The following is a 15,438-nucleotide window of genomic DNA, read 5'->3' on the forward strand; positions in this document are numbered from 1 at the left end:
TTGCCCAGGGTCACACAGCTAGGAAATATTACGTGTCTGAGGTTAGATTTGAACTCAGGTCCTCCTGACTTCAGAGCTGGGGCTCTATCTACTTCGCCACTTAGCTGTTCCAAGATGATTCTTACAGGGGAAAATGGTTTACATCAAAACTTAAACTTAGGGTCACAACTCCATGTGAAGTCATGTAACTGATTGTGGGGGTCGTGAAATTATGATTTATTATCAGTAAATGTATACTATTTTATATACTTACATATCCAGGATTGCATAAACATGAGTGAAAAGGGGTTGTGAATGAAAAAAGTTTAAGAAGCTCTGGTTTATACAATAGTCCTGGTTGCTATTTTTACTTAATTTTCTTTTCTTGTTTGTTTTTTTGTGAGACAGTTGAATCACACAGCTACTAGGGTGTTAAGTGTCTGAGGCTGGATTTTAACTCAGGTCCTCCAGACTTTAGAGCATATGTACTGTACCCTTTAGGTAGTCTTGGTTAACTTTTTAGAATACAAAGACATATGCATATATATCCTCAGGACTTAATGAAATTAATCTTTTTCCTCTTCTAACTGCAGATCTCTCCTGCACTAATGAAAGAAGACGCTGAGAATGGATTACTGCAGCCAGACAGCTTTAGTCCCATGTGGACAAGATAAATACATTTCCAAGTAAGATTTCCGCTTATAACATGCATATGGAAAACCACCTTAATGTTATTATGGACACTCATGGGAATCAAGTGATAGGTTTGGATAGAGCAGTGATTCCTGAGAATTTTAAAATTTTCATAAAGTGTTACTGCTTAATTCAGAGGTTATCCCCCTTCCTTCACCCTGTCTCAAATTATTATATGACACAGATTTTAGGATGTAAGTATTATCCTGTTATTGGGTCTTAAGATAAGGGCATCATAAGTGAAACTTCCTGACAGTATTTAGGTCCTGTCTTTTGTAATTGAACAGCTATTCAGCTGTAACATGTACTAATATGTACTTTTCTATGACGGTTCTGATAAGACTTATATACCAATTTCCTATTTCTCCCAATTATATGATCTTAAAGATGTATGGTAGTTTCTCAGTACTAAAACTGGGAACTTTTGATTTGGTCTGTAACAAAATATTATTGGTAATAACTGGCTATACTAAAACTGTGTAAACAAGGGAACTAACCTAGATGACTTCCAAGATCCCTTCTATAATCTTAGTTTTTTGGGGGTGATTAAATACTGTTGCATTATGGGATAAATCTGCTAAGATACTATGTGGAATCAGTATACAGTAATTCCCTTAAGAAATCTATATATAGGATGAGCAAGAAGTATGGAGAACAAAAAGAGAGCAATTAATCAGGTGTTCCAATCTGGTAGAAGAATAAGATAAGAATGAGAGATAGTGTTGTATATTTGGAAGAACATTGGATTTGAAACTGAATACCTACAGATGTGTTGGTAAATATTTTACACTTGGATCTCTGGTAACATTCTTTCAATGGTCCTCTGGAATCATGGCTGTTTAATACATTGATGAGAATATTTAAGTCTTTCAAAATTGCTTGCTTTACAATATTGTTATAGCAAAAAATATTCTCCTGGTTCTGTCACAATGCTCTATCAGTTCATACAAGTCTTCTCAGACTTCTCTGAAGCCTTCTCTTTCATAATTTCTTATAATACAAAAATATTTCATTATATTAATAAACCATAATTTGTTAATTCATGCCCTAATTGATGATTACCCTTTAATTTTCAATTCTTTGATTCTACAAAAAAAGTTGCTCTTTCTCTCCCCCATATACATACATATACACATGTGCATATATATATATATATATATATATACACTCACATATATAGGATATTGCACTCTTTTTCTGATCTTTTTTTTCTTGATCTAATACCGGTATAACTGAGTCAAAGAGCATGCATGGTTTAATAACTTTTGGGGGGCATAATTCCAAATTGCTTTCTGTAATGCCTATATCAATTCACAGTTTGACCAACAGTTCATCAGAGGGCTCCTTCCCCACAGCCATTTCAACATTTGTCATTTTCCTTCTTTTTAATAATTGTAGTTTTGTTTTAGTAGCAGCCTGAGGTAGTTATAATTAGAGAGAAAAATCTTCTATTAACATTTTTTATTGCTTTCAGGATACCAATATGAGCACATATTTATGAATTTGGCTACAGATAAACACACACACACACACATACATACACACACACACACACACACACAGCTTTTCCATTTCTTCCCTTAATGAAGAGAAATCATCAAGAGTTAACTGTGAAATTTGAAAACAATCATAGCTAATCATAGAAAATTGAAAGGACAAAAAATGTTAGAACTCTGGAATGATCCTTAAAAAGCACAGAATATCAGAGCTAGAAAAATATAGAATATAGAAAGTTAGAAGGAAGAGAGCTTAGGACACAGAATGTTAGAGGTAGAATGAATCTTAGAGTATAGAGCAGTGGTCCTCAAACTTTTTAAATAGGGACCAGGTCACTGTCCCTCAGACTGTTGGAGGGCCGGACTATAGTAAAAACCAAAGCTCACACTCTGTCTCCGCCCCTCAGCCCATTTGCCATAATCCTGCAGGCAGCATAAATGTCCTCAGTGGGCACATCTGGCCAAGGGCAGTAGTTTGAGAATCCCTGGTAGACTGTCAGAACTTACAGGAACTTATAGTTCATGTAATACGAACTCCACATTTCCCAAAGGAGGAGACGAAAGTCTAGAGAGGGGGAATAATTTGCCAACATAACTCAAGAAATGCATTCTAGAAATGGAACTAGCATTTGAGTCTCCAGATTCCTAATCTAATCTAATCTAATCTAATCTAATCTAATCTAATCTAATCTAATCTACTCTATCTAGATGCTTTTCCCACAAAAGCCAGGAGAACTAGCATGTAACCAAGACCTTCCCCCATTTGGAAAGACAGTATGGTGTATTAGTCAGGAAGCCTGGGTTTGAATATTACCTGTCACTGTGAGAGTCTGAGCAAGTCACTTAAATGCCTTGGAGCCTCAGTTTCTCCTTCTCTATAAAGTAATAATGACAGTAACTGGGAAACCTGCCTTAAAAGATTAGTGTGAAAGGAAAAAAAAAGCCTACTTTGCAAACATCAGAGTATTCTTAGAATCAAAGAAATCAATTACACAAGTGTTTATATATCTATTATGTGTCAGGCACACAGAAATTAATTAAGTCTTATCCTTAAAGGAGTTTTCATCCTCCTAGGAGGAGATAATATATTCATGCATATCCACACACATATGGACATAAATACAGACACCGTGGAGGATCCTAAATCAGACTTAGGGTTTTGATATATACTTGTGAATTTGTCAAGTTTTTAATTTTAAAATTATGAGTTTAAGAGGATTGATGAAGAAGAGAGAGAAGAATAAATCCCCCTTTATAGCACTTTAACATTTATACAGGATTTCATACCATGACTTTTTCGAGGCAGTTTGTGTTGGTATTACTTTATAGAGTAGGACGTTAAAAACTACTCTCTGTCGGGTCTCTGATTTCTGTATAGTCTCCTATGGTGTTCTTTGGAAAAGGAAGCTCTAAGAAGGCTAACCTCGCCATAGGTTTTATTTTCTGGGGGATTTCTAGTTTCTCATTTGGAAAAATCTGATTTAGACAGATATTGATGAATGGGCGTGGGGCTTCTGTTGGATTATATCCTAAAGCCTCATTAATTCAGAATTTGTGGCCAGAGGATTTGATTTGCTAAGCAAATTGTAATGGAAGCAAGATGAGCTATGAAATGCTACTTGAGAGAGCCAAGTAATTACAAGCTCTTTAGAAGCACTCAATTGTAAATTGTGAGAGACAATTGTGAAAAGTGGGTCATGGTATACTGAGTAAAAAGGGCAGTCTCACTTTGGATAATCAGCAGCTGGAAAAGTAAGAAAACTCTTTATCTCCTCTCACCTATTGTTTCCTCCTACTGCCCTGCTCATCTGTCTTGTCCACTTTTCATGTTTGTTGATCTGTCCAGGTGACCCAGATGGCTCTGGAGGAGAAAGTGAAGCTGATGACTTTGCACAGCCCTCACTTTAATCCCATTCACTTACATGCCATGCCATCTTCCCTGATTCTTGGTTGTCTTTGAGAATGAAGGCAAACAAAATCAATTTTTTTCAGGGTTGTTGTAAGGATACTGCTCTCCTATTTCATGTAGTATCATTTATTACTTATGGACCAGAAAACCAGAAAAACCAGAAGACTAGAAAATATGTGAATTATTTTTACCACAACCTTCATTGTTGTTGTTCAATTCTGGCTGACTTTTCATGACCCTGTCAATTTTTTTTTATTTGTTTGAGTTTTTTTTTTTTTTTTTTTTTTTTTTTTTTTTTTTTTTTTTTTTTTTTGGCAGAGATACTGGAGTGGTTTTTTATTTCCTTATCCTGTGGACAAGGCAAACAAGATTAAGTGACTTGTCCAAGGTCACATGGCTAGTTAAGTGTTTGAGGCTGAATTTGAATTCAGGTCTTTCTGCTTCTGGGTCCAACTCTCTATCCACCAAACAGCCTCTAGACCCCAGCTTCTTAAATTGTGGTTTGTGACCCTATATGGAACTGAATATGGGGGATTGTGAAATTATGATTTAGTATCAGTAAATATATATACCCATTTTATATACCTAAATACCCAAGATCGCATATATTTCTTGGATGAAAAGAGGTTATGAGTGAAAAAGTTTAAGAAACCCTGCTCTAGACAATCCATATCTCTGCATTAAAAGTCCTTCAGGACAACTTTCACTAAATTAGCTCAAAAGTACTAAACTGTTTTAAAATATTCCATGTTCAGACTTCATCAGTTTATACTGGTGCCCTCTTCCCTTGCCTATCTCGTCTAACATGATGAGGAATGCTTAAGAATCATAAAATTTTTGAGTTGGAAGCACCTTAAATATGAGTTAAATGTATGAATGAAAAAGCATTTATTAAATGCTTACTGTGTGCAAAGCAAATAATCAATGAAGACAGTCCTTGTTCTCAAGAAGCTCATATTCTAAGGGGAAAATAGTTGTTAGTTTTAGCTGGGAGTCTGATGGAGAGCTCCCATAATCCTTAGGGTAATGTGGCAAAGCAAATGATAATGCATCTTTTAAAAATATTTTAACTGAGAAAATCATTTCTTTCTCTGATGTTGAACCATTTGATGGTACCACTTCTGGAGGCAACTTAATTTTCTGCTCCTAAGATGATTGCCATGAGAACAGAGGAGCTAGATTCCCTCTTTTTCTCTGTTTTTACTTGTAGGGAAGCACAATGTCTTTAGAACTGCCTCATTTTACAAAAGGAGAAACTGAGTCGTGGGGGTAGGGAAAAAATGATTGCACCAAGATCACATGGGTAGGTAAGTGTCAGAGTTAGAATCCAAACTCAAGTTTTCTGATTCCCAATCAGTGTTTTTCCCTTCTGCCATGTTATTGGCTCTCTAGAATCTGGCAGACTGCAGTCCTAGGGATAGACACGTGTTTAGGAATTTAGGGAGTTGCTAAATTGTAGAGTTACTGGGTCACCACTCTGCTCTTAGTTCCAAAGCCTCTAGAAATGAGGATTTACCAATTTATCAGGCTTAGGCTTAGTTTAGTTTAAGTTATAACTTCATTGTTTTTTTTTCCCCCACAAATTTGAAGATGCCCTCCCCCACCTCCCCAAAGTCAGGAGAACCAGCAAGTGACCAAGCCCCTACTTGTTAGACCCTCCCTCTATTTGAAAAGACAGTATAGTTTAATGATCAAGAAGCTGGGCAATTCACTTTAATGTGTTGGAGCTTCAGTTTCTCCTTCTGTAAAGTGACAATGAAAGTATTTGGGGGACCTACCTTAAAAGGTTACTGTGGAAAGAAAGAAAGAAGGAAGGAAGGAAGGAGAGAGAGAGAAATAAAGAAGGAAAGAAAGAAAGAAAGAGAAGGGAGGGAAGGAAAGAAGAATGAAAAAAAAACCCTCTCTAAACATCAGAGTATTCTAAAAACTGAATCAGTCAATGTACAAATGTTTATTAGATGCCTAGTATTATATTTCTTTCTTTTTCTTTCCTCCCTTCTTCCCTTTGTCAGGAATATATAAGTTTTTAGATTTATCCTTAAAGGAGCTTTCATCCTTCTAAGAGGAGATAATACACACACACACACACACACACACACACACACACACACACACACACACACACACACACACACACACACAGAAACAACCCAGTAGTGGGGAGAGATACTAACAACTGGGGGGAAATCAGGAAGAGGGAGCTGCTACCTTCTATTTCTTCCTTAATTTCCACTGGCTTACTGTCCTAGGCTTATAGTCCTGAAATGAAAGAGTTGGCCAGTTTAAATTCCATGCTTGAAAAAACTTGGATATGACCAAATCATAAGAACAAATATAGATTAATAAATGCTTGTTGAACTGGATTGGGTATTAAGGCCAAGCCCATACAGAGTGAAATTCAAAGACCTAGATTTAATCTTGCTGTTTTAAAAGAACTCAAAGCTTACTGAGCCCCACGAATTCCCTGTGATTTCTCAGTAACTTGTGACTAACATTTGAAAGGGATCAGAGGATTTAGAATAAGCAAAGATCTCAGAAATCTTGCTGGTCATCATCTTTTGTTTTATAAATGAGGAAAATGGCCCCTGAGAGCTTGTGACCTGTCCAAGTTAGTAAGTAGCTGATCCAAGTTGAAGTCCAAGGAGAAAAGGAAGAAACTATCTTGAGTGTGGAGACACAGACTGTCTGGCTGGCTGTCCATTTGGCTTAGCTCTTTTGGGAGGGTAGCCCCCCCTCCTTAGCAGAGTCAAAGCCAACCTGTTTCCCTTATGGGCAAGACTTGGCCCATTGGCTGTAGCCCTGGAATCTAATCTCCCTGGAAGACGTAGGTGGTCTTTGAAATGCACTATATTTGTTGAGGGCCGATGAGAAAATAACAAGCGTGAAGGTTTTTTGACAATAAGATCTTAATTTTGATTTGCCTGAGGTAGCCAGACTGATCCTTAACGGAATCCAAACCCCAGTGAAAACTGTTCACTGGTGATTGTTTTCCCTCAGTCAGCAGCAGCAGCACCAGCAGCATTTTAAAGTGGAAGGAAAGCAAATTCCCACCCTGATCATGTTCCCTTTGCTTCCCTGCTTTCTCACCTTTGCTCCCACCCTTGTACATGTTTTTGAAGTTTGAGAAGGGACCTGGAGAGAGTATTCTAGAACAGCTCTCAAACTGGGAGGATGAAATTAAGTGACAGAACAGAAGAGTTTTTCCTCTTGCTTCCATCCCTTAAGTCTTCAAGTTCAGAGAGCCTGATGATACATGATCTCTGTTGTCAGTATTCACAGTTAAGTAGGGGGATCTCTGTTCTTCATGTGCTGTTGAACTAGGCAGCATGGTGTAGTGGGTAGTGCTCTGGATTTAGAATAGTAAGACTTGTCTCAGATGCTGTCTAGCTGTGGGACGCTGAGTTAAATTCTTAAATCTCTATGGATTTCAGTTTTCTTACCTATAAATCCGAGGGGGTTCAATTCAAGGTTGTCTAAGGCTTATCCAGCTCTTAATCGATGATCTAATGACTTGTTCAATTGTGTCAGCCCCCATTGGGGATTTTCTTAGCAAAGAAACTGCAGGGGTTTGCCATTTCCTTCTCTAATTTTACAGAGGAGGAAACTGAGGCAAAAACAGTTAAGGGACTTGCTCAGGATCACATAGTAAGTGACTGAGGTCAGATTTGAACTCTGGGAGATGAGGCATCCAGTTGGGAGCTTTATCCACTGCACCACCTAGCTGCCTGAGGGGTGATGAGAAGAGGCTTTGTGGAAATGGCTTTTTTTCTGGACTTTAAAGTTTCATTCCGCAACAGAGAAGGGGGTAGAAGGCACACAGGTTCATAGTGCAGTCTCATCAAAAATATGAAGGATGAAGAGCACAGGAGTTCAAGGCATGTGCTGAAAACAAGGAAATAGTCGGGTTTGGCTTGAGGGCAGTTTGTGAAGGGAATATTAGATAATACGACTTGAGGTTGGAAGGAGAGTTAGTCAGTGAGCATTTATGAAGGGCTTCCTCTGTACCATGAATGATGGATACAAAGAATGGCAAAGAAGAATTTCTGCCCCAATTACTTTTCCTATTTAGGCACTGGAAGTAGGGGCCAAAGGGGGTGAAGGAGCTGAGTTTTTAAGGAAGCCAGGGGCAGAGGTAAGGCGCCAGAGTACTGGTTCTGAGGCCCAGATCTGAGGGATGAAGAGCAATGAGAAATGACAAGTATGGCATGGGAGGAAATAAAGTATAAGAAGATTGGAGAAGGAGAAGCAGCCAACTGGCGAAGAGCTTTGAAGTTTTTATTTTGGATTTTGATGGCTGAGTGCCAGATTGTGGAGAGCCTTGAGTGCTAGGCTAGGTAGGTCAAGGAGTTTGGCCAAGAAGACTCCAAGGAGACATTGCATAATTTTCCACAAGGGATTGATGTGATTGGATTCATGTACAAGTCTGGTTGTATTACAAAAGAATAGCTTGGGAAAGGGAGAAAATGGAATCAAGATAACAAGTTAGGAGTCTTTGGTAATGAACCTGTAGTAGGGGTTAGGCAGTGGAAAAAAAGAAGGGGGGTAGGAATGGGAACAGAGATGAGATCTTGGGACAAGATTTGACTGCTTGGATTTGGGGAGGAGAGGAAGGTTGTGAATATAGGAAACTACCCATGTTGTGCAATGGATAGAATGCTAGCTCTGGAGGCAGAAAGATCTGAATTCAAATTGAGTCTTAGACATTTAACTGGGTGACTGGGATAAATCACATAATCTCTGACTCAGTTTTCATATCTGCAAAATGAGGGAAATAATCTCACCCATCTCTCAGAGTTGTGAAGATAAAATGAGCTAATATTTATTAAGTGCTTTACAAGTTTTCAAGTACTATATAAATGTTAGTTATGAGGACATATAAGAAACACACTGCAACACACTGAAAGGAAGTTTTTGTACTCAGAATTAAAGTCATAATTTTTAGGATCATACTTTAAATTTTTAAATGTGTTTTATTGAGGTGGACCCAACCACCAATCCAGAGGACCATGATGAAACATGCTATCTACCTTCTTTTTTTGGATTTGGTTAATGTGGAAATTTGTTTTACTTAACTATACTATACATGTTGGTATATTTTATTTCCTTCTCCATGTTTTATTTTGTCTCATTTTTTTGGTTTGTCCATGTGTGGAAGAGGTTATATGAGAAGGGGAGAATTTGGAATTGAAAAAAAATTAGGTTGATTAAAAATGTTTTGATGCTTTTGTCCTCTGTCACTGTCATTTTCTCAGCAATGTTTTCTTGCCCAATAGAACCTTCCCTTATAACAAATAAGTACAGTTGAATAAAACAATAAGTAAAACACCAGCCAGATATACTTAGTACAGTGCCTAGAAAATAGTAGGTGTTTAATAAATGTTTATGAATCATTGAGTGACTTTTGATTCATGATACTTAAAGGTAGAGTTGCCCTCCTTTCTTTCAGCTCCACTAACTTTGAAAGGCATAAAGAAGCAAATTTTGAAAGATTATTGAAATACCAGCAGAATGATTTTTAAAAATTGCTTGGAAATGCTAGAATAAAAGCTACATTAGCTTTAGTCCAGGAAATATTAGCAGACAACAGCAATAAAAACATCTTAGGTTTTTTGGTTTTTTTTTTAAACTAAAGTGTACAGAATTAAAGGAGATGATGTATGGTAAGTACTTTGCAAACTTTAAAAAACACTATAAATAGAAGGCAATCATTATTCTTATCTTAGAGATCCTGCTTCATTTAGGAAGGTCAGTTGTAAATAATGGATCCAACTGCATGTCAAGGAGAGGGTGAAATGGTAGTAGGTTATAGAATGGGAAGGGGAATAATACAAAAGGAAAAGGAATGAAATTCTGAAGCCCATAATCTTGGGTCTCCACTGCTTTGTGGTTAGAACCTGAAGAGTGTACGGTAGTGTAATGAAAAGAAGGCTACTGTCTGTCAGGAGAGACATGGATTTGTATCTCACTTCTGACACTTACTAGCTGTGGAATCTTGGGCAATCTTTTAGCATCTTTGGGCCTGTGTCCTCCTCTGTGAAGTGAAAAGGTTGGATTTCTCTAAGATCTCTTCTAGTTCCTGATGCTGTAAAACATATGAAATTACATTCTTAAACAACTATAAAATCGTCGATGGTGGATTTCCATGACAAATCTTTCAGCTAATAATAATCAGTATAAGGCTATTGGATGACACAAGGGATAGAGTGCTAGAAGCCAGAAAGATCTGAATTTGAATCCTGCTTCTAACACTAGCTATATGACCTGAGATAAAACCCTTTACTCCTTTTCAGCCTTAGTTTTCCCATCTGTGAAATGGGGATAATAATTACATCTACCTCACAAGGTTGTTGCAATGATCAAATGAGTTAATGTATTTAAAATGTTTTGTAAACTTAAAGTGCTATGTAAATGCTAGCTGCTGCTTTCTTCTCCTCCTTTTCCATCTTCTTCTTTCTTCCTCTCCCCCAAAAAGGAATCAGTGAAAGATTTAAGATCAAGCTGTCTAAAAATGAACACTTTCTAAAGGTGGAATGGATAGCTTTAGGTGGTACTGACTGGCCTTTTGCTGTAGATCTTCAAGCAAAAGCTTGAAGGGTAACTGCTTTGTAGGCCATTGCAGAAGGACTCTTGCCCAGTTTGGGCTGTAGTAAATGCCCTGGATTCCCTTTCAACTCTAACATTTTGTGTTGGAGCCAAAGCTGGGTTGGAGGTGAGGAAAGAATTCATCAGTAACTGAGTGCCTACATTACACCTGAAAACCTCATGCCTTCTCATTAAATGTATCTTTTCTCCCCTTTTAAAGAAATGAACTTCTGGTACATCTGAAGACCTATAATTTATATTATGAGGGTCAGAACTTGCAACTACGGCATCGAGAGGTAAGAAATCCTAAGATGGTAAGTGACACATGGCCTTTTTTACTTTGGTAGGAAGCACAGGACCCACCAAACAACACCTTGCAAATAAATTCCTCATCAATGATAAATGGCAATGAATTGGACTTTTTTTTCAAGGATCAGACATTACCTGGCTCCAGCCAGAGATGGCAATGCTTGAATCAAAAGGGATTAAATGATGAACAATGTGATGTAATGTCAAGACTGCTAGATTTAGAGTTCAAGGTTCAACTACTAGCTCTGCTATTTAGTACCTCTGTGACTGGACAAATCCCTCATTAAGACTCAGTTTATTCATGTGCAAAATGTGGTAGTTGGATTAGATGATAGAAATTCCCTTCCAGCTGTTCGTTTCATGACCCCCAAAATAGATGATGAGAGTCACTCCCTTACTTTAATTACTCTTTCACTGAATGAATGAATGAAGAATTTATTAAATACTTATTCAGTGTAAAGCATCAGGAATACAGAGAAGGCAGATAAATCCTACTCTCAACTGCAAGTCAGATGGGGAGAACCCTATGCACAAGCATAGTATGCATTTTTACTGATAAAATGGTATCACTTTCTGATCTTGAACCATTTGACAGTGCCAAGGAATTTTGCAGCAAGAGCTACCTTTTCTGGATTTTCAGTAGCAATGACTATATTATCTTGGCATGTTAATGTGAATCCCAGTATTGTTTGAAGGAAACCATAGGCTTATTTTGTTATGGAAAAGTTGAATTGAGGGTTCAAACCTTGAGCTAAGAGATTGGAGGTAAGAAGGAAGAGCATTCTAGGTACAAGGAGAGTGGAGGATGGAGTGTTATGTGGGAGGAACACAAAGGCCATTTTAATTGGACTGTAGAGTATAAGGGGTGAGTGGAATTAAGAACAAGATATAAGAAGACTTGAAAAGGTAGGAAGGAATCAAATTATACAGAACTTTCAATGCCAAATATAGAGCTTTATATTAGATCCTAGAAGTAAAAAGAAGTCAATGGATTTCACTGAGGCCTATAGAAAAATCACTTTGGCAACCAAGTGGAATCTGGATTGGAATTTATAAGAGACTTGACACAGGGATACTAATCAGAAGACTATTGACATAGTTCAAGCATGAGGTTATAAAAGCCTGTACCAGGGTGGTACCTTTGAGTAGACAGAATTATATGACCAGAATTGGGAAGGTAGAAATGACAAAATCTGGCCACTGATCGAGGAATTGATCTTGATACTGAGGTTGCAGGCCTGGATAACAGGGACAATAATGGTGCCCTTGATAGTAACACAGAATTTGAAAGAGGGGAGGCTTTTTAGGGAAAGAGAATGAGTTCAGTTTTGGACATGTTAAATTTGAGATGACATGCAATATAAAATGTCCAAAAAGCAATTGATGATGTGTGACTATAGGTAAAGATAAAGGTTAGGGCTAGATCTGGAAATCATTTATATAGAGATGATTAAACTCATGGAAATTAATAAGATCACCATGAATAGTTCCTTTCTTCAAAGGGTTTACATTCTATTAAGCGCTTGTATTCTTTATAATTAATTGTACCACCTTGGACAAGTTCTTCTTTATGAACCCTAGTTTCCTACTCTGTTAAATGGGAATTATAAAACTTAGATCATCTACTTCCCAGAATAGTGGGAAAGTGTTTTTATAACCTTAAAGTGCTATAGAAATGTGAGTGATGATGGTCCTTGTAGCATACAAATAGCATATTATTTCTCTGCTGTGAAAGTGATATTTGGGTGAGTCTGAAACCCCTTCCTCTATTACCAGTCTTAAAAGACATGATGAAAAATACTTAATTTCTATTTAAATTTATGCATTATATTTATGTTCTGTAATAGGCTGTTCTTCCATATTCAAGCCAGGAGTCCTGACTAAGATTCTAGAGTCTTAGAAGTATGGGAATAAGTTCTCTCTCTTGTAACTGCTGAACTCTGACGTCCAGCAATTTTCACTTGTGAGACAAAACTTCCGATTTCTCACCTGAAAAGTATCTTTGCTTAGGACAGATCTTACTAGGCCTCTTCCCTACTATCTCTGATCTCAATAAAAACTTACTCATCTAGTGTCTTGAGCCCTATGTACTGTGAACTGCCAAATCTTTTTTTTTAGGATATGCATTTTTTTATTTATAATTTTTTTTCACAGTATATATGCATGAGTAATTTTTTAAAAATAATATTGTCCCTTGTATTCATTTTTCCAAATTTTCCCCTCCCTCCCTCTACTCCCTCCCCTTGATGACAGGCAATCCCATACATTTTACATATGTTACAATATAACCTAGATACAATATATGTGTGTAAATACCATTTTCTTGTTGCACATTAATTATTAGCTTCCGAAGGTATAAGTAACCTGGGTAGATAGTCAGTAGTGCTAACAATTTACATTCACTTCCCAGCGCTCCTTCTCTGGGTGTAGTTGTTTCTGTCCATCATTGATCATCTGGAAGTGAGTTGGATCTTCTTTATGTTGAAGATATCCACTTCCATCAGAATACATCTTCATACAGCATTGTTGTTGAAGTGTATTGAACTGCCAAATCTAAAAAACTGTCTGATTAATTAATTCTTAACAAGATGTTAATAAATGACAGGATCAAGGAATATTGCCATTTCCAAATGTTTTCATTAATATGAACTAATCCTTTAGTGTAAAGACACAGATTTCTAATGAAAGAATTTCAATCATCATGACAAATAAGTTTGGGCACAGGGCATGGGGGTGCACCTTCCATGGGTCCCACTAGGAGTCAATTAACTACCCATTTTATTGGTCACAAAATTCTTGGCCAATCCTGGGCACTATATATATAATTTTGGCTTCTACTGTTTCATAGACTTATTTCCCACTAAGTTCTTGCTTCAATGCCTCATCACGGTGTGGAGGTGACCTGGGTTTTTGGAGGTTGTGCCAGTTGGATGTCAAGTTTTGGCAGCTGCTACCAAGCTGGAAAGGTTTTGAGGACAGGTCCGGGAATAGACTGTCTGCCTGTTATCTGTGGACCAGGCAGGATAAATGTAGAAAGCTTCAGCACCAATTTAGCTTCTGGGTGATGAATCATTTGGCCAGAGAACTCTTTTTAAACTCATCTTCTAAATCATTGAAGACTCGTGAGCTGTATTAGGGGAAGGAAGACTTAACTTAATGAAGTCCCAGATCTTTGAAGCATTGAAGTTTATAAGATCTAGAGATATAAGGGACTTTAAAGATTGTCTAATTCATCTCCTTCAGGGGATGGCGAATCAGCTAGCTCAGTGAATAGAGTGTGACACTTGTAATCCGAAAAATGAATTCAAATCATTTAATCTCTATCTGCCTCAGTTTCCTCCCTTATAAAATGGGGAGGAATATAAAATCTACGTCCCAGGGTGGTTATGAGGAACAAATGAGAAAATATTTGTAAAGTGCTTTGCAAACCTTAAAAGCCTCATATAAAAAGTTATTATTATTATAACAGCAACAATAATAAAAACAACTGATATTTATGTAGCACTTTAAAGTTTATAAAATTTTTACATCTATTTGTGCACTTGGGCCTTAACAATAATCCTATGAAATCATAGATTTGGGCAAAACAAAAACAACTCCATGGGGTGAGTATAGTATTGTAGGTGCTGTTATTCCCATTTCACAGATGAGGAAATTGAGATTCAAAGGCATTGGCTGCTTACATCACATGGCTAGTAAATGTCCAAGGTGGGATCTGAACCCAGACAGATATTACAGAGATGAACCACCACATTTTACAGATTTATCTAAAATCCTAATAATACAAAGGGGCAGCTATAATATTTGAATTGAGGTCTATTACTCCAAATCCACAGATTTTTACCACTGTGCTGTAACACAAAATAGGGACCATCACACAGATGCCAACAAAGTAGACTAGGAATTCATTTAAGGGAGAGATTTCTTCTAAGTCAGGAAAGAACAGGAAAAGATGACCTAAAGGAGGTAGAGTTTGAGCTGGGAAGATTGGGATCCCTATTTAATGCTTAGCAGAGGTTAGTGAAAATTTTACATATGTACACATATATGCACATACACATTTACATGTGTATGGGCATTTTTACTTAAGAGATTCTGCCTTCCTTAAAGTTATTCATGCATAGGAGACTATAATAATATTTCTAAATTTCCCTAAGCATTATTGACTTTAAGAGTGGGGACCTCTTGGCTGCTACCTTTGATCAATCAGACCCAGGGGTTTACTTAAATTAACAAAGGACCATCCTATAAATACAAAACTAGAGGCTAGAATCATGAACTGGCTAATTGTTGTTCCCTTCCGTGGTCATAATTGCTTCATCTACTTCATATTTCCAGTTCTTCCATGGCCCTGCTGCCCTGGCTCACCAGAAACATCCATTCTCTCTTCAGTGAGAATGAAATCCAGCTTCCATAGAGGTTGGGTGAAGCTGTAGGGCATGGACAACTTGGTCAAGAGGGTGAGGGCAC

The 15,438-nt window shown here is 37.3% G+C and overlaps 1 protein-coding gene across 5 annotated transcripts in view; it reads left to right on the forward strand.

Moving 5' to 3' along the window:
• The window catches only part of RASSF2 (Ras association domain family member 2), a 76,003-nt gene that overhangs the window by 34,544 nt on the left and 26,021 nt on the right, over positions 1–15,438 (forward strand). For all 5 annotated transcript variants that reach the window (XM_074287161.1, XM_074287165.1, XM_074287164.1 and 2 more), the window contains 2 exons: positions 573–665; positions 10,880–10,955. In XM_074287161.1, the coding sequence (XP_074143262.1) occupies positions 607–665; positions 10,880–10,955 (135 nt within the window). In that variant the 5' untranslated portion in view covers positions 573–606. The remainder of the gene's footprint in view (positions 1–572; positions 666–10,879; positions 10,956–15,438) is intronic.

Source organism: Sminthopsis crassicaudata, chromosome 2, assembly GCF_048593235.1.
Source record: "Sminthopsis crassicaudata isolate SCR6 chromosome 2, ASM4859323v1, whole genome shotgun sequence".
Taxonomy (NCBI): domain Eukaryota; kingdom Metazoa; phylum Chordata; class Mammalia; order Dasyuromorphia; family Dasyuridae; genus Sminthopsis; species Sminthopsis crassicaudata.